The sequence below is a fragment of the Xenopus tropicalis genome, chromosome 1, assembly GCF_000004195.4.
Source record: "Xenopus tropicalis strain Nigerian chromosome 1, UCB_Xtro_10.0, whole genome shotgun sequence".
Taxonomy (NCBI): Eukaryota; Metazoa; Chordata; class Amphibia; order Anura; family Pipidae; genus Xenopus; species Xenopus tropicalis.
In genome coordinates this window covers 130617851-130644778 of record NC_030677.2, presented here as the reverse complement: position 1 = coordinate 130644778, position 26928 = coordinate 130617851, and the positions used below count along the sequence as shown (strand labels likewise).

At 37.3% G+C, this 26928-nt stretch overlaps 2 protein-coding genes across 2 annotated transcripts in view; both read right to left on the bottom strand.

Moving 5' to 3' along the window:
- The window catches only part of tmc2 (transmembrane channel like 2), a 38878-nt gene extending 20806 nt beyond the window's left edge, over positions 1-18072 (bottom strand). Inside the window, exons 1-10 of the mRNA XM_002935592.5 lie at positions 18030-18072; positions 16094-16144; positions 11639-11972; positions 9147-9296; positions 8653-8743; positions 7331-7412; positions 5966-6072; positions 3566-3664; positions 924-1066; positions 250-397 (exon numbers count right to left, since the gene is read on the bottom strand). Of these exons, the coding sequence (XP_002935638.2) occupies positions 250-397; positions 924-1066; positions 3566-3664; positions 5966-6072; positions 7331-7412; positions 8653-8743; positions 9147-9296; positions 11639-11972; positions 16094-16144; positions 18030-18072 (1248 nt within the window). The remainder of the gene's footprint in view (positions 1-249; positions 398-923; positions 1067-3565; positions 3665-5965; positions 6073-7330; positions 7413-8652; positions 8744-9146; positions 9297-11638; positions 11973-16093; positions 16145-18029) is intronic.
- A 6400-nt stretch (positions 18073-24472) lies between these two features.
- tmc1 (transmembrane channel like 1) overlaps positions 24473-26928 on the bottom strand; it is a 36172-nt gene continuing 33716 nt past the window's right edge. Inside the window, exons 19-21 of the mRNA XM_002935593.2 lie at positions 26745-26823; positions 26459-26558; positions 24473-25271 (exon numbers count right to left, since the gene is read on the bottom strand). Of these exons, the coding sequence (XP_002935639.1) occupies positions 25123-25271; positions 26459-26558; positions 26745-26823 (328 nt within the window). The 3' untranslated portion in view covers positions 24473-25122. The remainder of the gene's footprint in view (positions 25272-26458; positions 26559-26744; positions 26824-26928) is intronic.

Below are 26928 nucleotides of genomic sequence, written 5' to 3'. Positions count from 1 at the left end.
TTATTTGAAACGTATATAGATAGATCGATGACGGATAGTTAGATAGATAGATAGATAGATACCAGTACCTCATGCTTGATTCTAACTAAGCTGCATACGTCAATACTGGTTGCAAAACAATGCTATTGGGTTTATGTAATGTTTAATTGCTTTTCAGCATTTATACAATAATATAAACACTGAAAAAAATAAGCTGGGTTCATTCATTCATCTACTGAAAGAAATCTCCTATCTGTGTACATACAGTACCTTAAAACTCGTTGTTATTGATGCAAACTTGTTGTCTGCAGTTTCAGGGTTTCCTATGAGGTAATCCCAGCTTGTAAACATTTTCCAACTGAACAAAAATTCATTATCATCCCCATCTGAAGTGCTTTCATTGATATTCTTTGCCATTCTGTGTCAAAAAGGTTAAACAGCAGATGCCATATTTTCAGTTCATATAATTTCTGTAAAGTTTTCATTGATTCTAAAATTTTTTCCAATTTACTTACACAAGCCCTGGGTCATTTTATCTCAAGAAGGTTTAATGAAATAGACTTCAGGAAGATCAAAAAGGGATAGTGATATATATCATATATCCCATATATATATATATATATATATATATATATATATATAGCGAATATAGTACCCCCTATTGTAAAATATAAGGATATTAGAAGTCACCATGGAGTTCCATGACCATATAAAAGCAGGAGGCTTGTGACATGTGAAATGACATCAGCCTGGTTTGTTGGCACAATAAACACTTTTTACACAGAATCAGAGTGCTGCAGCGTGTTCATCAGTGAGAAATTACTCCATTAAGCACGGATGGCATCACTAATCACTGTCTATAAGGATATCGTTTACTGGATATTTTGTATCCTGAATGATGAAATGGAGATTCTGCATGCAAAATAATAAAAGCGTATACTTACGTTCTTATTACAACAATTAGACTGTATCCAAAAACACCTACACCAACGAGAAAATATGCCAGAGGAAGTCTATATTTTAGGAAGCCGATAGAGCGTTGGTTATTGTAGTAGCCATAGAAGAGAGCTGAGTACTTTAAAATTCCCTAGAAAATATGACAAATAAAGTAAAACTGAATAATGCCTTATAGAAATACATTGGTTTCTTTGCATTTTCTATACGTTTATAGTTGTCTAATGGAAATATCAATGGGTATATTTTTACTTAGTGCCCTAGTTTCTATACTGGGGTTATTAGATGGACTACAGTTCTTACTTTTACTACCAGCTGGCTTGTCACAGTCTTTGTTTTTCCTCTTATTCTCCTTCTATTCCCTTACAAAAACCTAGGTGTTTGGCTTAATCTGTGCTGGAGGGTGACCACTTATTTTAAAGGAGTGGACTCCAGGTCAGAGCACTGCTAACTGATGCTTTCCTAGCCAACAGTTAAAGGAGAAGGAAAGGTAAAAACTAAGTAAGCTTTATCAGAAAGGTTTATGTAGATACAGCCATAAGCACTTACAGAAAAGAAACACAGGATTTCTTGTCTTCTTTTGTGTATACATGTATTTTGGTATCTGACTTCCTCTCTCAGAAAAATCCTTCATTCCAGGGCGGAGTCTGGACTGCTCTCTCCCTTCTCCTGCTCCCCCTTCCGATCAGGATGTATTATCTATGCTACCAATGGCTAGAGCTGCAGCAGGAAGCTACAGAGAATAAGCTAAAATGGCAGCTGCTATCTTAAACAAATGGAGGGAGCTTCTAGGGCTGTTTCCTAAAGTATGGTAAAGCTTTCTGCAGAATTAAAATAGCGTTCTAGCTTGCACTAATGTGACTAATCTGGATTAATATGGATCAGAGGTGTAACTAAGATGTTACTGGGCCCCACAGCAAATTCAATTTAGTGTCAAAAAACATTGGTAAGTTGACCAAATCTACCAAGATATATTGAAATTGCTCATCAATTAGGACCTTATTGGATGCACTACACTCCTGGGCACCCCTACAGTGGCAGGGTCTGCTTCCTCTGTAGTTATGCCCCTGTTATAGATATTTCTAACTTAGTAGGCCTTTATATGGCCCTTGCTACATTTCCCAATAACCTGTAAAGAGCAAAATGACAAAGTTACATTTGCACATTTCTCTGAAGCAAGGACAATTAGGTGTAGCAGCACTTTAAGACTAACAGATTTCATAGGTTATTGATATTTATACAGATATTGTAAAGAATTGTTCCTAAAGCACGCCATACATGAAAATATCTGCACATTTGGGGGGGTCACTAAACAAGTGGACCTTTTACCAATATGCCCACCTACAGCAAGGATACAGGCCATTGGGGCAGTCCTTGTTCAGATAAGATTTTTTTATCCTGTCTGATCAATATCTGGTCGGTATTTTCAGCCAAATATCAGTCAAGAGGGCCAGTCAGACTGTCCCTCAGATAATTTGCCAACTCTGACTGCAGCACTAAATCAGCAGCTAGAATTGTTCCTGTATGGCCATCTTAAGTCACTAATGTTTTAGTGCTCCAGCTGAGCTTTTTCTTAAAGAGAGTGGGTGAGTGTTCCCTACGGAGGGATTCAGGGATAGAGTTCCAGAGGTAAGGAGCAGCGAGATAGAAAGGTTTAAAGGAACAGTAACACCAAAAAAATAAAGTGTATACAAGTAATAGCAATATAATGTACTGTTGCCCTCCATTGCTACAACTGGTGTGTTTGCCTCAGAAAGACTACTATAGTTTATATAAGTTAGCTGCTGTGTAGCCATGGGGGCAGCCATTCAAAGTAGAAAAGGCACAGGTTACTTAGCAGATAACAGATAAACCCCCATTATATGGGGCTTATCTACTAGTTATCTGCTATGTAAACTGTGCCTTTTCTCCTTTTTTCCAGCTTGAATGGCTGCCCCCATGGCTACACAGCAGCTTATTTATATAGTAGCTTTACTGTAGCAAAAACACCAGTTTTTTGCAGAGCAACAGCACATTATATTTTAATTACTTTAAAACACTTTAATTTTTTGATGTTACTGTTCCTTTAAGATGAGAGAGCGCAGTGGGTGTGGAGTGGGGTGGGATGCAGATGTCCCAGAATTTCTCATTCTATTTATCTGTCTATTCATTTTTATCTATCTATCTATCAATTGTCTACATATCTACAATGTAATTAGGTAGGTAGATAAATAGATACACACAGGAACACAGCATCCACAGGGTGGGGGTAGTAAAAATATTATCTGCAGAATGATTTCAACTTGGCCACATACAGTTAATACTGCTCACAGATGTAAATTTGTATTTTTAAAGGTGGCATGATTTTGGTTCATTTAAAAGTCAAAAACAATCCAGTATTCCAGTATTGTGTTTTAGGTGCTTATTTATATTGTAGTGTCAGAAAATCATACTATTTCTTCTGCCCTCCGGCACTGAATAAACAGACTCTCATTCTAAAATTGTGAAGGTGATTTATTGATATGAAAATATCATTTGTCTGAGATTTCTAACCAATGCATGGAAGTTTTATTGGAGACATGTACTGCTATATCCATAATTACACATTAAACTAACCATAAGGTATTATAATGATTTTGTAGAGCTATTTTACCCCAAACTCAGTGAGCACACCATAGTTCAGTGAAGTTGCTTGCTCATCTCTTGGTATAGTTTTTCTTGGTATGCTTCCAGCTGGTAATCCCATCAAGAGCTGCATTAATAAATGAATAGATAACAGATTAACATTTACTGTACCTTTGAAATGCCACAGAATTACAATTCATCCTTTTAACAGACACAAACAAGTCCACCTTAAAGGACAATGAAATGTTAATATAAATTAAAAGTAAGTCTAAAGGCATTCTTTTAAAGTCCTTACTGCATATCTAAATTCCTAGATCCCTGCTTGCTTCTCTGAGATATGGTGCTGGCAGCCTACAGCAGTGTGAAGACTACAGTGACATCACTGAAATCTCTCTCCCCTTCCTGTAGGCTGCCAGCGGCAGCCTTCCTATTCTCTGAGCATGTGTGTAACTTGATCCTGTCTCCTGTTCTGAGCTACACATGCCCACCAGCCAATCAGAAGTGGATCTGGCAGAGGGGAGGGGGGGAGGGAATGAAACACATGTGCAGTATGAAGCAAGGAGGGAAAGGAAGGGAGAATACCTTTTTAGAGATGGCTGCCTGTTCTAGAAAATGTGAAGTAAGTGTGACTGAGTAAATATTTGATTAGGTGAGCCAAAAGTGTGGCGTTTTTAAAATTTTGACTTGCATTCTCCTTTAAGGGCAAAGACAGACGGGTCGATTAGTTGACGCAATTTTTAAAATCCAGTTGCAGCAACTAATCGGCATCCTAAAAAGTTGCTGCGACTTTTGCATGCAGCTACTTGTACATTTTGCATGCAGCTACTTGTATATATTTGAATTGAAGTATTGTTGCAGTGATTAGTTGCCACAGCTGGATTCTTAGTCACCACAATTTCAGGTTTTAAAAGTTGTGGCAAATAATCACCTTGTCTGTCTTCAAGCTAAGGGCTAAGACACGCGGAGCTACTTAGTAGCCTCTACTTGCATGGCTACAAAATGCCAGAAAATACCCTGCCATAGTCATGACAAGGGGACTTCTCAATTGACCCTTTGCTTTCAACCATCCCTCTGAACCCCATTGTTACATACCTTAATGAAACACCAGGAGCCAGAAATGGGTAAAATGGTCAAAGCATTTATTCATATTTTATCAAATAAATAGGACCTTGCCAGCCTCACCCCAAGGCAATATTCTAAAGCCAGAATTCCATAAGAGTTCACGACTATACTTTGCCGTTCCTCACTGAAGATTTGAATTTTACTCCATAGTTGCTATTTGAGATCAGCACTATGTCATTATATTCACCACTGAGTATAAGGCTGCCTCTACCTACAGAGACGATGGCCCCAAACTCTGCTACCAGCCCTGCTGCTGGTCCTGAATCTGCAGTGTCTCTATGATAGGAAATCCAAGCAGGCTGTCACCTAGCACAAGCAGTAGTAGCGTCTGTATCTATCAATCCACTGTGCAGTCACAGGAGAGAACCTCCTTCTCTCTTGGCTAAAATTTCCTGTGCAGTACTCTGGCAAGGCCCTACCTCTGCTGTGACAAATAAATCCAGAGGAAGGCAAAAAAACCCAGTCTGAAGCCTGTGCCAATTTTGCCTCAAGAGGGAAAATATTTCCTTCCTGACCGCCATTGGCAGAAACATTCCCTGGATCAAACATTTGACATTCATTTAACATGATACCATGCAGACTCTCACGCTTATACTGTATAACGTTACGTAAACCACAATATAACAGTGCATACAGGAAAACATCCACATTCGGTTATAAATAGATAATATGAGAACAAAAAGAAGAAAAACCCCTAACATTTCACATAATGTGAATATGCAAAAAAGAGGGGAGAGCAGGTGGGATGTTTCTACCTGCTCCGAGATGAGGAAGTGAGCTACTTCCCGTGACATAACATCCCTTTCTTTCTCCACCCCCAGCCAAGCTTTCCTCCACCTTAACTTATTGCTTCTCTCACCCAATCACAGCTACATCTGATTCTGCCAATCTTTAAACATAAACCAGTGTAATCTGGCTGCTGGTCATTCAGAGCACTTGTCCTGCAGCCCCTGTGCTTGTAGCTACAGGACTTTATTATACTGAGAATTTTCTCTAGCAATAAATGATCAGCATTGTCTATTTTTGTAGCTGTTACTAGTAGCTCTACATACCTTCACCCTAAGGGCTAAGGTCACTGGCACATGGGAAGATTAGATAAATCTTCCCTACCATGGGCGACTAATCTGCTCAAAGAGATAGTGCCCTGAAAATAACAACCCTACTTTGTTATGGTTTTATCAAAGTTTTATTCAGACAGTGGAGCTATTGGGCAAAGATCATGCTTTTCCATGTGCCACACCAGGAAACCTATAAAAATTCTGCTCTCTCTAGGTCAGGATAGAAGTGTCTGCCCATGTAGATTTACCTCTGGAATAACGATCAGGCCAAATACCAAGGACAAAAGGACTAAATTCAAACCATACATCCATCTAAGAAAAATAAAGTATGATGCCACAGAGGATCCAAAGTGACCTTGAAAAAGAAACAGTAGGTTCATATTTCAGCAAAAGAAATTACACAGCACAAATCTTTTGCTTATATAATCTTGGGAGAACAAAACACAATACACTTGATTCATACTAAGTACTGTTTGTATTTGCTACATAAGATCTTTTATTAACTTTATACCCCTCAATATTCATTTCAGTGTGTGTGGAACCACTATGGGGGAAATTCACAAAAGTGGTAATATTAAGATAAAATAAAAGTGGAGATAGATTTGTTTGATTTCCCACCATTTCCCAAACCTCTTTTTTTTAAAAAATGCTTTCTTTACTTTTGCAAATTTCCCAATGTGTTTATTAAAATAATGAGATAAATTGCAATTGAGCTCCAGTATGAATCTCTGGACACCAAAAGATTGTGGGGTGAGGCCACCTTTTGCATGCAAGAATACCATCCAGTAATTATGGGGCCCACACAATGGCAAAGCAGGGAGAGGTTAATAATGTAGGTGGGCAGGGGATGTCATGTAAGGGAACCCAATGACCCGAGTAAAACGAAAGGGAAGAAGGGCATGACTAGGCTAGGAGGACAACCTACCCCGCCCCCCCCCCTCACAGGATATCTTAGTTACAGGTTCAGGGCAAGAAAAAAGAAGGACCTCCCCGGATGCGAGCTCACCAGTCTTTCGGTGGGCAGGAGGAGCAGGAGCCGTCAGCATCCCTCCCTCCCTAATAGGTTGGAATCGATAGTCGCAGTGCGGGGGGTGGGGTCGACTTTGAACCCCAGAGGAAATTAAAAAGGTGCAGTTGGTAAGGTGAGTGGGTAACTGGGTAGGCCTGGGGTCCCCAGGGAGATGGATAAAGCAGAATGGGACTTGGATAGTAGACAGGAGACAGGCTCTGGGCCTGGGCTCAGGGTCAGACCTCTTTGGAGGATATAAGTTATTTGACTGTTGTTTAATGTTTGGTTTTACAAACGGTTTGAAAAAAGTTATGGTTGTTTATATCTATATATAATTGCTGATTTATTTTAAATAATTTGCAATAAACAACTGCGGACTTCTCTCCCCAATTAAGTTGTCCGTTGCTTTATTGTGGGAACAGGGGGAGGGTAAAGGGGCACAACGGGCTTGACGCTGCATTAGTCAAGGGGAAGTCTCAATGTTCAGACCATAACCCTTCAGCCTTTATTAAATCAACCAAACTGTACCGGCCCAGTCAATCCGCTAAACTGTAAGTTGCATGGTTTCAAGAAATATGAATGGAGAACTTTACATTCCACTTACTTTCAATTTCTTTAATTTTCATTTCCCATGGAATACACGCTGTTTTAAAATTCTCAAAATCTCTTTTAAACTTCATCCATTTCTGCAAGAGATGTATACATACTGTAAATTAGTGAGTGTTATTTTATAAAGGCTCGTTTTTATAAACATACCGTATTTCATTTACAAAACATTATACAGTAATACCTCATTTTCACATCCCTTGATTTTAAGTTTGCCGCATTTTACATAGGTTTTTGTGGTCTCGCCAAATCATAATGCATTTCAGTGGGTGCTTTTCCCTAATTTTACATAATATTTTCCCTGATTTTACATATATTGTATTATTAGTGAAATTAAGGTTTAAAATACTAACAAGATGCATATTTCGCCCTGGTTCTGTCTGTAAATAGGGAATTGCAATTAGTCTGCACTCATACAGCCATGCACAAATCAATTGTTGTTTTACGTTGTGCATCTGATTGGCAGAGAGGTCTTGCGCTTGCTTAGCCCTTCTCATTAACACAGTAAATACTGCATTTCACAGTAAAACTAACTCCTGTACTTATATCCTTTGAGTACTTAAAGTTGCTTTAACACATTTCTCTAATTTTACATTTTCCAGGATTTAACATTTTTTTCCCTGGTCCCCTGAAAAACTTAAAATGGGGATTCTACTGTAATCCATTTAAAACTAAGAGCAACATCCTATAAACTGGGGGCAACTTCAAACTTAAATATGTCATAACAGGAAACACATTGCTAGCTTGAAGGAGTAGTAGAATATTTCAAATATAAAATATGGGATGATAAGCCTATAACAATTGCACATGCTTACACCTTTATTATTTCAATGCGATTCAGGAAAGAAAGTGGTACAGGTATAGGACCAGTTATCCAGAATGCTCGGGACCAAGGGTATTCTGGATAAGGGGTCTTTCTGTAATTTGGATCTCCATACCTTAAGTCTACTAAAAAATCAATAAAACATTAATTAAACCCAATAGGACTGTTTTGCATCCAAAAAGGATTATTTTATCTTAGTTAGGATCAATTACAAGGTACTGCTTTATTAATACAGAGAAAAATTCAGAATTATTTGAATTATTTTCTAAATTGTTTGATTAAAATGGAGTCTATGGGAGACAGGCTTTCCGTAATTTGGAGTTTTCTGAATAACGGGTTTCCAATAAGGGATCCCATACATGTAATTGGCGGCATATGTAATTACACAACAATGACTCAATAACCATTACACAATAAATATATATAATTTATGGTAGAACGGAGTTTAGCATAACATATATGTAAATATATATATATATAATATATATAAACTATACCTTGACCATCATGACTTTATATGCATACAGCTTTCTCCCTTTTCCTCTTCCCAATGCACCCTCATATTTTTCTATAAAATCCTGAGCTTCCCTGTTTAAAGGAAGATAGAGAATGTCAATAGTTTACCTAAAAAGCATTCTAGAACTATGTTCCAAAAAGGTCTAAAACCAGTGGCGTAACTACTGGGGGTGCTCAGGGCCGCTGGACGCTCGCATCGGTGTGAGTTTGCCACAAAAATGTGTCGGAGCATGGGGGTGGGGTTGTGACTGCATACCCTTCACCAGGGCCCACAGAAGTCTAATTACGCGACTAAAACAGTGGCAGATTATCAGGTTATCAGAGGATAATATTATAAGGATTTTAGAAAATTAATATATATATATATCTATATGCTGTTCAGGTTCACAAAAAGTTAAATAATGGGATTTGAAGCAGATCCTGTGACTTGAGATCCTGTAAGAGAAGAGGAGCCTCCAATTTTATTTCCCCAAACCTGATATGGGAAAGTTTTTTCCTCATGCGCCAAGGTTTGCTTCTAATAGTGGAAACCAGTTTTTTCTTTTCTTCAATATTCTCCATCAGCCTTTCTCTTTCACTCTCAGACATACTATCTTCATCTGAACTTGATGAAGATGATGAAGAACTAAAAAGGAGTAGAGGCAAAATAAAATGCTGTGTTGTTATATCCATATAACCATACCTGGGATTATATTGGGAGTTTGTTACAAATGACCTGCTCTACTATTATACATATATAGAAGTACAAAGCTCACTGCAGTCAGATAATAAGCTCTCATAATAAATAACAGCAAGGACATTCATTATCTGGTGCAGTAAATAAAAGGTACAGCTGTGAGTCCTTATACAACAAAAGAGAGGGAGCTTTATTACTTAAAGGAACACTAACACTAAAAAATGAAAATGTATCAAAGTAATTAAACTATAATGTACTGCTGCCCTGCACTGGTAAAAGTTGTGTTTTTGCTTCAGGAACACTACTATAGTTTATATAAATACCCTGCTGTGTAGCCATAGGGGCAGCCATTCAAGAGAAGAAAAGGCACAGGTTACATAGCAGCTAACAGATAAACTCTGTAAAATACAATGGTGTTTTACTTGTTTATCTGCTATGTATCCTGTTCCTTTTCTTCTTTTTCCAACTTGAATGGCTGTCCCTGTGGCTACACAACAGCTTATTTTTATAAACATTGAGTCTGAGCTTTTAGAAGGAGCCAGCGCTACACATTAGAACTGCTTTCAGGTAACCTATTGTTTCTTCTACTCCAATGTAAATGGAGGAGTCCGAAGCCGGACTTTGATTTCTGTTCTGCTGATCGGCTGCTGATATCACTCCAACTTGCAGCTCTAGCAGTAAAGTGTGACTGAAGTTTATCAGAGAACAGCTCACATGGCTGGAGCACCCTGGGAAATTAATAATATGGCTAGCCCCATGTGAAATTTCAAAATTAAATATAAAAAAAATCTATTTGTGTTTTTAAAAAACAGATTTCAATGCAGGATTTTTCTGGAGAAGCTCTATTAACTGATGTGTTTTTCCATGACAGTATTCCTTTAAAAGCATTGGAGGGTGTAAAAATCTGTCAAGGAACATATTCTAAAGAAAATTTCCTAATTTACAGACCTTTTTAACAACCCAAATTAATTAGGGTATGTTTGTAAACTTGAGAAATTATTTCTGTTTTATTTATCAAATGTTTGTACACAGATCCATTGATATCACTGCAAAAAAAAAACTTTGTCTGTAGTGCAAGCACTTTTACGTCATAAAGACAAGCAATCACTCTACTATGATTGTTTGTTATATGTCTTATGATGCTGATCTGTCTTAGTAATGTCTTTGAAAAGTAGTGATGAGCGAATCGCTTGAAACTCTTAATGTGCCCACAATCCTTTGACTGTATGAATTAGTAGAAACCAGACTACCCAAAAGAAACCAGTGCAGACATAGAGAAAATATAAAAAGACCTTCAAGATATTGCGCTGGCTGTAATACATTTAAGATTTGTGTCTGTCCACCCAGCAGGCAAAAGCCGCTCCTGGTAACTTAAAGAGCCATAATTCCGATTTTAGATTCTAGTGCAGAGAGCTCTAGTGATGTGTACCCCCCCCCCTTGCCCCCTCTGATGCTAAAAGGTAAGCGTGGGAGGAATGAGGGGGGGGGGGCGGCAACAACTTGCCTGCCTCATCACCAATCATTGGAAAACACATTTCTGCCAAATTTACAGCCATTGTTAACATTTATTTCTACATTGCTGACATATTCTTACAGAGATTTTACATCATTCCCATGAATCCATACCCCAGTAAACTTTGGCCAATTTTTTCCCTATAGCTGAACTCACCAAGTGACTTGAAATCAAGAGGCAAATGTCCCTTTCCTAGCCTCTAGAGCAGCTCCTTACTCATGTAAAGCAGGAACAGGAAAGAAGAATGGAAGCAATATACATCACACATAAGAAAGGGAAATGGGAGAGTTTCCAGATAAAGGTAATATACACCTTGTAATATGATTTAGTTGGTAATATAACAAAATGCATACAAGTGATAGCCCAATTAAATAAAGACTATTACACATAAGCAATTTAAACCTAATAACCAGCTCACCATTTATTCAGAGATGTGCATGTGCTTTACCTTGCATGTTTCAGCCCCATATATGATTGCAACATTTCTTCCAATTAACATACCAGCATCACATTGGTCACTGTTCCTTGCAAGATATTATGAAAGTGAGCAGTTGTTTTCGCCAAACATGGCCTAACAAGAAGCCCTCTCTCAGAATAGCTGAGGGTTTTAAGGTCATGGTAGGCAAAACATTGGGTCTGTCCAGTATTTGCATACAAGCACATTGTAATGGTAACAGTTGAATTAGCTTTGCGATATCATTAATATTAGTGCGTAAGAAATGCTTTATTGCAAAAACAGAAAAAATCTGGTTTAAGCTTTAAAGCCACATTAATATACCTGCTTTTTTTCCCTTTCTTTTTCTGGTTCTTTTGATTTTTAGAATTTCCTTTTCCATTCACTTCCTGTTTCACTTTCTTGTTGTCATTGCCGTTCTTATCTTTTCTGGCTCTCCCCTTATTAGTAGGTGGCTCAACATCATCTTCATCCTCACTTTCTGTTTCTTCGTCATCATTTTCTCTTCCTTTTCTTCTAACTGTTTTTTTCCTGGCTATTCTTTTCCTTTTTGGTATAGAAATCTCCTCATCATCGCTTTCACTTTCCTCAGTTTCGTCTTTTATTTTTTTTAAATAGCGCACGTGACGACTGTTTGAAATGCGTCTGGAACTTGAATCTGTAGAAATCAGTAATTTGTCTCCATAAACACATTCCATGCACTATATCCTATCAGACAGTGTTATGTTTAAACTGATTCCTTCCACATTAAATTACTTGACAAACATTTACTTTACAGCTGCTGAGGTTTGTTTTTATTTTTTTGCATTACGATTAAGGTGGCCATACATGGGGCGATTCTTTCTGCCGATATCGGTCCCTTAGACCGTTTCGGCAGCTAATCGGCCCATGTGGGGACACTAACGACGGGCCTGCCCGACCGATATCTGGCCTGAAATCGGGCAGATATCGATTAGGCAGGTTAAAAAATTTAGTCGGATTGGGGATCACATTGGCTCGTTGATGCGGTCCCCGAAACGACTTCGCCTATATGCGTCGTTCTGAAAGTTTTATATAAGAAAGTCAATACACCCTTGCATTGTAAGTAACAATCAGTTCTGTCACCTTAATCTAAGTGGCACACAAAGTATTTTGAACAATATAATCTCAAACGATAATCTCTACAAAACCTTCCCTAAATAAATGAAATAAGTGAAATTATAGCTCTTTTTGATGTCAAATCTTGTGGTACTAATAGGCAGTTGAAAAACTGACATATCTTTCAATAGTACAGTTAATACCACTGAATGGTATATTCTGCTAATCTAAAACAGTGGATAAATTAAAGAAGGGTTAATCCTGTGGCAAGGGTTACTGTAATATTTTCTAATATTGTAATCCTTGAAATTTTCCCTCGAGGCAGAGGTTGTACAACAGGGGTTCCTCAAATAATGATTCTGGGACCAATACGTTTAACAATCATAAATTTCTTTATTGGTTCATAAAATGCGTTCAATCATGGTGCCGGTCATGCACAGAGACATGCTGATAATAAATAATATATGCAAGACTTACTATGTACAAGTGCAATTACTGTACTATGAACTTCAGTTCATTCTTTTATATGGTATTAACAAAGTACATCATAGGTGTCGGAACTGGGAGGTGGGGGCAGCGATGGGCAGGAGGTGAGGGAAGGAACAAGTGGTGCAGGCGGAGGGGCGGGCGTTTCGGGTAGGAGAGGGACAGGCAGCAGGTGGGCAGGTGAACTTCAGGCGGGCTCTTGGATGGGCTTACAGGTGGGCAGGGAGGTGAGAGACTTGAGTCAGTACTGGAAAGAGAGAGATATATGAGAGGGATGAGAGAGATAAAGGATAGGAGAGAGGAAAAGTAAGAATATATGATCCATATATATATAAATGTGTACAGAGCAAAAAAAAAAGTACCACACTCGACAGGCTCAGTTGGAGTAACTGATTTAAATAAACAAACAAAATTCCAATGTTTTGATAACATCATTGTCATCTTTCAATCATGTACTCCAACTGAGCCTGTCGAGTGCATACTTCCCAACATTTTGATCACAGAAAGAGGGACAAAAACAAATGGCGCGCCCAAATTTTTGCCCATGCCCATTTCTGCAACCTTGGGGTCCTGTTTTATGTGTTATTACAGTTTTGCTGAAAAGGTGAAATTGCCCTTTAAAGGAGAAGGAAAGGCTAGTAAAGAGTTAATCTCAAGCTGCAGGCATACCTTCAGTTGTCTCAATAGTGCCCTTAAGTCTCCCCATATTTCACCTATTCAGAAGATCAAAAGCCAAACAGGAAGAAAAAACGCTGAGCTGTGTAGAGAAGATTCCCATAATGCAACGCTCCTGCACAGACACTACGACCAGATCTTTAGCTTGCACATGCGCACACAGCAGGAGCGCTCCCCCTAGCGTCTGGTTGCTATGGTGATGCAGAAGAGGACGCAGCGAGGAGCGGTGAGTGGGGGGGCAAGGGACTGGCTTTTGCTTTTCAGACATGCTGGCTAAATGATCGGAGCGGGGAGCGCATGCACAGTAGAGACGGTGAGGGAAAGGGAATGGGCATCCCTTGTTAAAGATGGCGGCGCCGTTCACTGAAACAAGTATGTAGGTTCTAGTATGTGTATCTCTGTAAATCTTTCATTAGGCAAGCCAGGAATATAGCGTTGTTACACAGCAATAGCAGTACTATTTAATAGTGTGCTTGATAGATTTTGACTTTCCTTCTCCTTTAAGCTGTGAGTCTCAGTTCCCCCAAGAGACCTGTTTAGCTTATTAGTTACAATTGTATCTCAGTGCAGGTGACTGGTTAAGATTTCTGGGTTCTCTGCCAAAAGCTACTTTTAATTAAATTTGAATCTTTTTTAGCTTCAGTGCAGGAGATCAAAGGGAAATGAGGGACTTTTCAGTAAGAATCTGGGACGAAAATCGGGACAGTTGGGAGGTATGTGAGTGTGGTCCTTTTTTGCTGCTCTCTCTCTCTCTCTCTCTCGTTATATATATATATATAATACACAGGGAGGAGCACACTCTATACAAGTCCAAATGCCCTTGGTGCAGGTCAAAAACAAAAATATAATAGAAAAAGTGCTGCACACACAGGCACTTGATACAAAAGAAAATTTAAAATTAACACTTTTTCTTTTTTATCAAGTCCCTGTGTGTGCGGCACTCTTTCTATTATATTTTTGTTTTTGACCTGCACCAAGGGCATTTGGACTTGTATAGAGTGTGCTCTTCCCTGTGTATATATATATATATATATATATATATATGTTGCTCACATGATTCAGTGTAAACAATTTCAACTTGGCCAGCCTTTCATAATATCTAATACTTTCCTTTCCTAATATCTAATACTTTCCTTTCCTAATACAGGTATGGGACCTATTATCCAGAATGCTTGGAACCTGGGGTTTTCTGGATAAGGGATCTTTTCGTAATTTGGATCTCCATAACTTAAGCCTGCTAAAAATAATTTAAATATTGAATAAACCCAATAGGGTTGTTTTGCCTCCAAAAAGGATTAATTATATCTTAGTTGGGATCAAGTACAAGGTTCTGTTTTATTATTACAGAAAAAAAGGAAATCATTTTTAAAAATCAGAATTATTTGCTTATAATAGAGTCTATGGGAGATGACCTTTCCGTAATTCGGAACTTTCTGGATAACAGGTTTCCAGATAACGGATCCCATACCTGTATCTGTGATACTGGCTTAGGCACAAGAAACTAGCCTCTACCAGAAAAACAGCAAATTAGTTAAAAATTAAATACTACCTACAGGTATATTACTATTAGCTGCCTTTTTGAAGCCCTAGAGAAGAGGGAGCCATGAACAAGTCATACATTTGTGCCCTCCCAACTCAAGACATCCGACCTTTAGCCCTCAGGCTGTTAAAGTAGAAATTGTAGCATTGTGGCTGCCTCTGCTTTTCTGAAGAATAACCTGGGTATACAATGTCATCTACAGTACAAAGTCATCACCCCTTGCACATTTCAAAACCAAAGAGTCAAATTTACAAATCTTCCTAGATGATGCATAATTCCCCCCATTGTTGGTCAGTCAGTAAACCTATGCTCCCCGGTGGTTTAGGGTTAGTAAACAGCATTCTGTTTCTAATAGCATGACAACACAGGGCACCTTAATAATCAGCTACTAGCTGCCGGCCATTCTAGGGTGCCCTTAATGGGTTATTTTAAAGTAGTGGGAGCACAGACCAAATCTGGAAGGCCTTCTGCAGGGGGAACATATTTAATCTAATTCCTGTTGCCAGCAGCATAGCAGGTGATGACAGACAGATATTTGCTCTTATGATTACTAAGCTAACAGGCCAAAATCTAGATAAATCATCCAGCATAAAGCATAAATGAACCTATCCATGGCTGCTCATTACCAGTAAGAGAGTTTAAACTCCAGATAGTCTTGAGGCATTCATTCACTGACCTTCTCATCACAACAGCTAATCAAAAGAAAGCTGCATAGGACAATAACTGACACAATTATTAGGCTTTAATATTAACTCTCACTGTCAGGACTTAAAAAATCCAAACATCTATAAATGCATCAATAGGCAAAATAAATGGGGTGATTTGAATTGGGTATATTAGGGTAAATGCAATCCCCTCTGGCCACTACAAGACTACAAAGCTTGCCATGTTGGACACAATGAAACCCATTTGTATATACAGCTAAAAGTAGATGTCCAAATCTCCATGTGGTATTGGCATGAAAGAGTCTACATATTAAGGTTTACACAGATTCTACTTACCATCACTGTCACTCTCAGTACTCTCCACCTGCCCATCAATATCTATTCCCACTATAAATGAAGAAATGAATCATGTCACCAGATTTACTTTATATCACAGAAACATTTAATCCTGTAGTATAATTACTGTAACAACTACTGAACTAAGTCATATTAAATCTGAGTATACTATAACAATATTTTTTTACTTATAATGATCTAGTGATTGTTTCCTCTTTGTCTCCTTTTATACCGTAATGCATGAAAAGAAAGGCTTAGAGTCTACTTTGGAGTCTAATAAGTTTACTAAACAAAGTTTTTGATTTATGTAATATTTGTATATGTAAAGTAATGTGTGTCTGTTTTAGTGTAATAATTTAGTTTTTTTTAGTGCTCCATGCCCGATATAGAACCAGTCTTGCTAGCTCTGTTTCATATTAAAAGTAATGGGACTAGCTGTACAAAAAGAAAGAGGGATGAAGTAGATGAAAAAAGAGCAGGTGGGTTGGATGAGTTAATAACCAAAATTATAAGTGAAGTCTAATAAAAATTAACTGAAGACTGTGACAAGCCATTCTTTGTTGCTTCATTGTCTGTAATCAAGTAAAAAAAGAAAAAGAGCTTATGTATAGAAAAAGCTATCCAGAATAGAGCTGGTAATGACATGCTTTTGGAAAGCTATTGGGTGTGGGACCAAAAGCTACAGTATGTATAAGGTATTTCGATACTTGTGACAAAGAAACAGATGCTGTTAGCAGATATGAGGAGGAGGATAACAATAATGTGTTCCTTCCTAAAGATGTTTAACAAACCTAAAGGGCATTCTAAGTTGAGACACCATTAGTGTGTAAAATAGATGAAAAAAATATATATAAAAGATATTAAAGATATTAAAGATTAAAAATAAAAGTATTATTTGTCTCAATATCTCCCGTTTCTGGCTTGTAATACAACAAGATATACGTTTCAGCACTTTGGCAGCAGAAAGCCTGAGGCTTTAGTGACATTTCACAATATTGATATACTTCTCTCTTATATATTCTTGTTTAGAAGTATTCCTGCTGTACTTCACACAATTAAGTGCCTTTATATCTGTCACTGTGAGCTGTGTGCTCCCCTTCTTTTTTAATTTTCTGCTATGTCGCATTTATATGAATTTTAGTTTTTTTTCATTCAGGAACATTCAAGCATATTACTTGTTACACTTTGTACTTATTTTTTCCATTTGTATTTTATAAGATATTTAATAAATAACTCTTAATACAGACAACATTTTAGGAAATGTTCACTAAAAAGATATTTCTATCTGGTGGGCTGTCTTAAAGGTGTCTAAAGGTTAACTATTTTCATTTGATTTTATTATAACATTTGACCTGAATCGCTGGATTGCCAGCTCCACAGGCCAGGGACCTACTTCATTTTTTGTTTCCTAACATGTGGGCTTATTTACAGCAGGGAAAAGGGGCACTTTTGTATCAATCCTTCCAGTGGTGTCCAAGAATAAGGGCAATCTTTTGGGAGTTTGGGAGATTTGGGAGATAAAACATAGTCTTTATAGAAGTTCCTAAAGAAATACTAGAATTCTTAATAAATTTGATAAAAGTGAGTGTTGAACTGGCCAGACAGAGGATGATAGAGGAGATCTATCTAGTGGTGAGCACACCAATACAAATCAGTTGGGTGCCAGTTAGATACTATAAACAAATAAATAAATAAAAATAAAAAACTATACTGAACTCTCAGGTCTTAACATGAAAAAACAGTACTGAAAATCTGTGGGATACATTTTACATGTACTATACATATATTATTGCTGTACATTACTCTAAAATGTACAGTTCTGCATAAAGAAGTATCACTATAAATAATATACATACATGCTCATTAATGAATAAAAAATTTCCTCATCTAAAGAAAGTCAGAAGTATGCATTCTTCATACATGTTTACATACTTACCCTCCACCATTAGACTCTCCATGTGACTTTGCTTTTTTATCATTTTTACCATTTTTAAAAGCAGAAAAAAGCTCGAAGATTGTGTATATTCCTTTTCAAATTCACCTTAGGTCTGAATGTGTCTTTTTGGTGGGCAGAACATTCCAGTATGTATTCTGCACAGTAAGATAATCCATACTAATCATAAATAATTAAGAGGCAACCACACCCAGTCCTTGTCTAAGAGGTGTTTTTGCAGGAGGAGGTGACATAAGTGTTTTGGTTTGTGTCAGTGTCTAAGGTAACTGGCATTAGAAAGTAAGAACCTGCAACCCTGAGAACTTTAATTGTCTCTGCATTAAAGTACAGGTATGGGATCCCTTATTTGGAAACCCGTTATCCAGAAAGTTCCGAATTACGGAAAGTCCATCTCCCATAGACTCCATTATAATAATTGCTTATAATTATTCTAAAAATGATTTGCTTTTTTTTTTATAATAAAACAGTGCCTTGTACTTGATCTCAACTAAGATATAATTAATCCTTACTGGAGGCAAAACAAGCCTATTGGGTTTATCCAATATTTAAAGGATTTTTAACAGACTCAAGGTATGGAGATCCAAATTACGGAAGGATCCCTTATCCGAAAAACCCCAGGTCCCGAGCATTCTGGATAATAGGTCCCATACCTGATTCAGCAAAAATATATGAAAATATATACAGAAAAGCAGTTGTCCAATTCTGACTTATTTGGCAACTGTATATTGTATTACTGCATAATAAGAAGCTAATATAGCATGTACTATATGGATAGACAGCTCCTAATTCAAATGAGAGATAATTTCTATTAATTTTTGTCTGGCAGATATGGTGCGGGGACTATGGACAAAGCTGAAAGATGCAATGGTAGCAGCAACTGAGCAAAAACTGAACTGTTTTTTTTATGTTAAGACCTGTGAGTTCAGTATAGTTTTTTATTTTTATTTATTTATTTGTTTATAGTATCTAACTGCCACCCAACTGATGCGGTTTGATGCGGTCCCCTGACTGACGGCACCTATATCTGCCATTTTAATTCGATCATTTGGCCCCATCTTACTGTGAATGGCCATTTTTAGTCTGTAGTTTGGAATCTGATCAGCTATTATCCTGGCTTCTGCCTTAAAACCCAGTGGGTGAGCTTTAGCCTATAGGATAAACCCATGTAAATGGGATTTTCTTAGAGCTCTTTGGGATTAGTTCCCAGAACATTTTCTATAAGCATTTTTCCTCCTTATGTCTTATATAATGTATAAAAAATCCCAGAAGGAAGATAAAACAACATATAGGTTAAGCAAGGTCAAAATAAAAAATACATGTATGGGATCTAGAGAATTTCTTCAGAAGGTATGGATTTGCAGTGAAATTCCACATTTCGCCATTGGCACATTTTTTTGCAAAAATATGCAGTGAAAAAAATCGGCGAGACAAAAATGTTGTCAAGACTAAACAGTCGCCATGGCACAGAAACACAAAAAAGTTGCTGCAAAAAAGCCCTTTGACTTTAATACATTAGAAGTGAGAAAAAATGTCTATTGACTTTAATGCATTTCAGGTAAGAAAAAAAGTTGCGGGACCTGCCTGCTTACTGTCTTTTTAAATTTCAAGATAGAATGAAACACAATGAAAATCATTTATATAGTGTAAGTAAAGTTTATTTTGCTCAACTAAGATGATAGAAAAGGATTTGGAATTATTTCTTAGGTTCCCTTTAAGCTGTCACACTCAATGGCCTCTTACTGGAAATGTGATCATTCAGGTGACTTAAACATTAGATAGAAATGTTATTTATTATTAATGAATGGATATGTTTTAGCTAAAGACTAACAGTAGGGCACATATTATATAACAAGGCTGCAGGGGGAACATTTAGAGAATAAAAACCAACAAATTAGAGTTTTATTTATTTTTTGCAGTGCATATGTTGTGTTTTCTTGTGTTAGGTTCCCCTTTTCTTCCAGTTTCTTTTGTACCCATTCTGTAAGGGGCAGGATACTAGAAGAATCAACTAATATTTAGATCACTTCAAAATGTTGAAGGAACTTATGGTAGTGCAAATACACACATGCAATGAGAGTTAGGGATAGCATACAAGAATGGTAATTATAATGCTTCTGCTAGTGAGCATCTCAATTTTGAGTTTGATTCATGTCCCAGGTAAACCTTAGAGCACATGTACTGTATGTCTGCAAGTGCAGTTTCAAGTGCAACTGCCATTTTTTCCCAAGAATTGACATTTTTTTCAACGTCATTGGAGTTGCAAGGGGGAGATGAGCTTGGCATTGCACGTGATTCACTGAAAGGATCATAACTGTGTACAAATATTATCGCAAAAACACATATTTGTGCAGAAGCCCATATGGGATAATTTCTGGTGTTCAGCATGCCAGTGACATCCATGTCCAGTTCTTCAAGAGCAAGTGTGATGTGTCTGTTGAAGCTAGGTGCATAGGGAATCCTGAAGCTGCGGCAGGTAGGAGTGATTGGCGCTGAGTGCAGCTATATGGAAGTATAAGGAGCAAATTTTTATGCAAGTACAGGTATAGGACCTGTTATCCAGAATGCTTGGGACCAAGGGTATTCCATAATTTGGATCTTCATACCTTAAGTCTACTAAGAAATCAATGAAACATTAATTAAACCCAATAGGATGAATTATTTATATCTTAGTTGGGATCCAATACAAAGCACTGTTTTATTTTTTACAGAGAAAAAGGAAATCAATTTTAAAAATCTGAATTATTTGATTAAAATGGAGTCTATGGGAGACAGGCTTTCCATAATTCGGAGCTTTCTGGATATCGGGTTTCCAGATAAGGGATCCCATACCTGTACCTAAATGAAAGTGGTTTAACACACTACTGGCTGTGGACGAATTGCAGGGAATGAAAATGCATTTGCAGATGTACATGAGCACTTGGCGGGAATGTAATAAAAGTCTGTAATGGAAAAATCATTTACAATGCGAAAATTTATGCCTCTGTGTAAACAAATTTGCCTTTACCTGAATTTTATGTGGGCTTTGCGAACACGGAAGCTGTTTTAAAGTTTGCAACAGTGTGCAGTGTATGTAAAAAAAACCTCTTAATGAAAAAGTTGTTACGTTTGCTCCAAAGTATTACGCCACCTTCAAAAATGCCTTAAAAAGTTTGCAATGTGCAATTAAAATTCACAATGCAATAACAGTCTAATGAACAATATTACATTGCAAAATATGAATTTTTATTCTTATTTGTGCGCATTTTTTTCTGCTTACAACTTTTATTACATTACATTCCTGTTTTATAACCTAGGGATACCTGTCAGAGTAGCACTGTACTTAAGTTGATTTAGACACAGTGAATTCAGTCACACAAGCAGAAGGCCACAATACAATTTGGTGATGGCAGTTTATAACCACAGGAAAGAAAGCATTACTTATTAATAATAAAAACATTTTGCAGCTCTGAATAAAAAAAATTTGCAGCAATGATTTTATTCAAGACTATTTCATGAATGAGCACAGAAGAATATATGATGTCATCACTAATTCATTTAAGTATGTTTTTCTTTACATCATTTCTCTTTCTATACAAATTAAAATGTTGAATATTAATGTAACATTGTAACAAATAAATGATTAGACCAAGGGCTCCCTCTAGTGTAAATGTGTAAGTATGTTTTGTCATTCTGTAAATACAGTTAAGACATATACATGTAATGTGGAGCCCAGTCATTTCTTGGCTTACTTGGCCAAACAGAATGCAAACCACCATTACACACAGAGGACTTGCAAAACACACTTTAGAAACAAATAATCTGGATGATCTCACATCTTTACAGATTAACTCAGGAACACTTCATTTTGCAGTTACCAGTACAGTTTATACAATGATACTTGCCCCAACAATTACCCAACAAAACATGTAAAATAGAATAATGTTTCTGAGGCTGCTGGGCCCCAGCCTGCTGCTTATCTTCCCTTTCTCTTTATTCAGATCAGGGACACTGTACTTTCACAGACTTTTAGCACAGGGGTCAGACTTGCATTTAAGACCTAGCCCCTCCTTCACTGGGTCCCGACTGGAGCCTTGTTGGAACCTCAACTGCTCAAATAACAAAACTACCACTATCTCTCACTACCCTACAGTGAGATATATAAATCTAACCTATCGCTATCTAACTTAATTAACTACTCTTGTTTGTACTTCTCTGAGGTGGCTGGCCTCAAGCTTCCTGGCATCATTTACTTCCCCTACCCAACAGAGCCATCTGATGACTGAACTAGAAATAAAAGTATATACAAAAAATAAATTATTCTACTCCTGACACTTCCCTCTTATTTAACATAACAACGTACTTGTTGGTAACTAAATAAAACACACAACCCCTCTCACACACAACTTAACATGGCAATACCCTTGTTGCTTCCGATATCAGCATAAATCAACCTCAACACTGCATCCTCTTTAAAAGGCTCCTACAACATTATTATGAAGCATCACACAATTAGCCCATACATAGAACCCTAATCCTAATATTCTTTACAGTTCTCAACTTTAACATCAGTACACATCATTTTTTAACTGTTTTGAGCTGTGAGTGCTTTCAACTTGCCATATATGGATTTATTCTTGGTGAGCACTCGGTGTGTGAATTTGGAGTGGTGAGCGCCGTCAATGGAGGATATATATATATATTCAGGAACACTTTATTTACAGTCACCAGTACAGATTCTACAATGACACTTTCCAAACCGATTTTCTATTGATTAATGTAAGGTTGCTGGGCCTCAGCCTGCCTCTTTTTTCAGGTCAGGGAAGCTATACTTTCACAAACTTTCAGCAGAGGGGACACTAGGCAATACTTAATCTAGCCCCTCTTCTGGACCAGGTACCACCCTTCCTCATTCCCCTTTGGACCCTCAATTGCGTGACTAACTAACCTACCACTACAGTGAGCTCCACAAATCCAACCTATCACTATCTAACCTAATTAACTACTCTTCTGGATACGTTTCTAAGGTGGCCAGCCTCAGGCTCCCTGGCATCATTCATTTTCCATTCGCATTAGCCAAAGAGGAAGTAGTATCCTGTTCTCTGCCTTATATGACGTCTCCTGGGGACCTTTCCTACCCAACAGCACCACATGAGGACTGAACTAGAAATGATGGTATTTACATAAACTATTCTAGCCCTTACATAATATTTAACACTCAGAACCACCCCTTTGTTGTACAAATAGCAGGAGCCATTCACAAACAAAAGCATGACACCAATGTACTGGATGTAGTCCTTCTCTTTATTTTGTTTTGCCGGTCCACAAATAAAGGTGAACAACTCAATTTATAACATCATATATAAGCAGGGTGTCAGCCGGAAAGCAGTATAAAGCTAAATCACCCATCTCACCTATCTCTAGTATGGCTAATCAAAAAGCAGACAATTATACCACAGTCTTACATTGTCATTGTCATGTAACTACAGAGGACCCTCTTTTTTATTTTTCTTTAAATGCCCACTTTAGCTTTTGAAATCTGCAGAAGTATTCTACAAGCTTTACTCATGGTGGGTTTTATTTACATAGAAAGCTTCTTAGTGGGCTGCTGGGTTGTTTGACTTTCCTTATGGGGAACAGGAGGTAGAATGTGGCTTTTGTTTCATTTTCTTTAAATGTGCCCTGTTGAGAGCAAAAAATAAAAAGAATGACAGATATTTCCTAATTAAAACAAAAATATACAAAAAATAAATAAAAAAGTATGTGTAGCACAAGCCCTATTCATTGTACCAGTGTTGAAAAGGGGTTTTGGTATCCCTTTAAGATAAAGTGGGTTGTTTACCTTTTTACACTGCTAGGCCCTAGAGGATTGGGTTCAAAGTGTTGAAATATGGTATTTCCCAGGTAGGATCAATTCAAAACAAGCCTGTTGTTTAAGAACTGACACTTTTACCATTGTGTGATATGGTATGACGTTTAGCTTTGTCTTAACTTTGCTTTAAAGGGGTTGTTCTCCTTTGAGAATATTCTAGGGCAATTTGCAGTTGGTCTTCATTTGTTATTATTTGTGTTTTTATTTCACTTGTTTAGCAACTCTGCAGTTTCAGCAGTTACCTGTTTGCTAGGATTCAAATTACCTTGGCATCGAGAAAGAGTGGTTTACATGAGAGACTGATGTATTTATAGGAGAGGACCTAAATAGAAAAATAAGTAATAAAAAGGTAACACAATAAAACGGTAGCCTCACAGAGCAATAGCTTTTTGGCTGCTGGGGTCAGTGACCCCCATATGAAATTTGAAAAGAGTCAGAAGAAGAAGGCAAATATTTTAAAAACTATAAGAAATACAAAATGAAGACCAACTAAAAGGTTGCCTAGACGTGCCCATTCTATAACTTACTAAAAGTTAACTTAAAGGTGAATTTTCCTAACAAATTGCTTGCCTTGCCTTTTAAAGGTTCCCTAAAGCTCTTGTGAAATATGCATATGTTCTAATATTGAAGTACTTGACCTTGTTTATAAGGTTATAAGGTTTTGCATCAAATGAAAACCAGAGGATTCAACATGAAGAGAAGGGTGGTTGTTACAGGAAGATAAACAAAAGGACGGGCTGCCATGCAAACCCTGTTAGTCGAAATCTGTCATGGTAAATTCTGTTAGCTCCAATAACTGGTTCTTCATACTATATCTAAACAATCTGAATTAAGGGTCAAACAAATTAAGGCCTTTATGTGCATATGAATATTTCACACAAATTTTACACAAATTAAGGTCTATTTTATTATGTATCTATGTAACAGAAGTAGTTACAAATATTTTATACACTGGGGAACTAATGATCAAGGCATAGGGTAAGCACTGGGTGATTACACAAAATAAAAAAATGTTTAGTGATTTTGAAATATTTTTATTATATTTAGCATAACAGTTACTTGTGATCAGTTAAAGATATCATTAAAGCCTGCCTTGTTAATGTTCTAAGTTTACAGAATGATTTCAATTACAGAACACATAAAACAAGTGTTGTGAAAGAGATGGCAATTGGCAAGATGTCATTTTACTTCCCATGAGTCATAACACGTTAATTCATTGTAGTCGTTTTAACCTCTTTGAATAGCTGGTGGTCTTGGAGATGGAGGTCCTGTTGGTCCTGGTGGACGTGTCACGGCAATACGTGGTGGAACCTCAAGGTTTTTTCCACTGGTGTTTGTTGTAGAATTGTCTTCATTCTTTGGACCTTTCTTGTTATCTGCAGTACAGACATAGTTAACCATATAGGATTAAATATTGTGTAGGTTTAGTAATGTTAGAATGTAAAAGACTTAAAAGGCAAATAAACCCCTGAGTGATTAGTAGAGAATATATAGACCTTAAGCTTGGGCCGAATAATTGGATAACATCAAAGGTAAATAAATCCTGTTGGAGAGATATTTGTTGGCCTATTGGAAGGCCCCATACACGGTCAATAAGCTGCCAACTCTTGGTACGGTACAGAAGGCTGCTGTTATTGACCCTTCTATGGCCATCTTTAAACAATGACCGTATGGGTCAATAAGGTTGGAAAACACTGCTGCCCGGGAATCATTGCAGAAGTCAACAGGTCATAGTAGTGTTCCATATCTGTTTTATATATGGTACTGGCTATAAGTGTATAGCTAGTGGTACTTCTTAAACAATTAGTGAGCATCTATTGGAAAACCTAAAGAATTCCCCAGGGCATGACACGAGCCTGCTCAGTTTGCTATACCTGCAATGATTTAGTGACTGCTATTGAAGCTGTGCTTGCAAATAAGCCCTTAATGTATTTATCAAGATCAGTACCATCAAGGGTCTCATATTAACACATCAGACCACTTTAAATAGTGCTCTTTGAGCTAAAGTATTTTCATTCCAGCTAATAAACTGATGGCATAAATGAGACTTCTTTCTCTCTTAAAGGGGCAGATTTGTCAAAATGTCAAATTAAAGCTCACCAAAGCAATTTCCCCCCACTCTCAATTCATTTCTATGGGATTTTAGAGGCATTTTTATCAATGGGTGAAAGAGCTTACCATTTGATAATTCTGCTACTAAAAATCCCATGAACGAATAAGTAAATGCAGTGAGCACAAACTTCACAATTTGATAAACCTGCCCACAGCCTCTATGGCAGTGAAGTGATATTCATGTTGTATGGAGAATGTATGGGTGCAAGTATCTTTTTAAACTGTTTTTGTGTGTGTGCAAAATAGCACCTAATTTTGCAGCTTGCACTCTTATTCATAAATGTGTCTTCTTGTGCTTTTACCAGTCAGTGCATTTGGTTATCTGTGCAGTTGTGTCTTACAATCACCTGGGCTTTTAGCCTCACTAATATCCTTGGCAAAGCTAATGCTCCTAATGTGCCCTGTTAATGAAATGACTGCAAAGTAAGCTGAACTAGAGGTGCTGCATTACCTGATTCATTTGGTGTAGGGAATGGTACAGCGGATTCATCTTGTATCCCTGCTGCTTTTTCTGCTGCCTTTTTGCTTCGTTTTTTGTTTTCTTCAGCTTGCTAGATAATGGGTGATATGAACAAAATACAATTAATATGCATATTAAAAAAGGAGTAATATGGACAAGGGTAGCTTCTGCTTGTAGCTAGCTAAAATTGTGTATTATTGTTTTCTGTAGGATTGTAATAGACTACAGAGCCCTTTGTGGCACTATTCTGGCAAAATCTAGCAACATTTATACATACACTTTGCAGCTTTTTCTTCAGTTCCAGGTTTGAGGCTTGGTATGCTTTTGATGTAGCATTCAGGTAATAGATACTCATTCTAAATAAAAACAGATATTTGTATGAAGTTAGTAAAAATGTTCAGTTCATATAAAATGCAGCAGTGCAAATATAGAGCAGAAAAGGAAGGAGCCGCTTAAGCAGG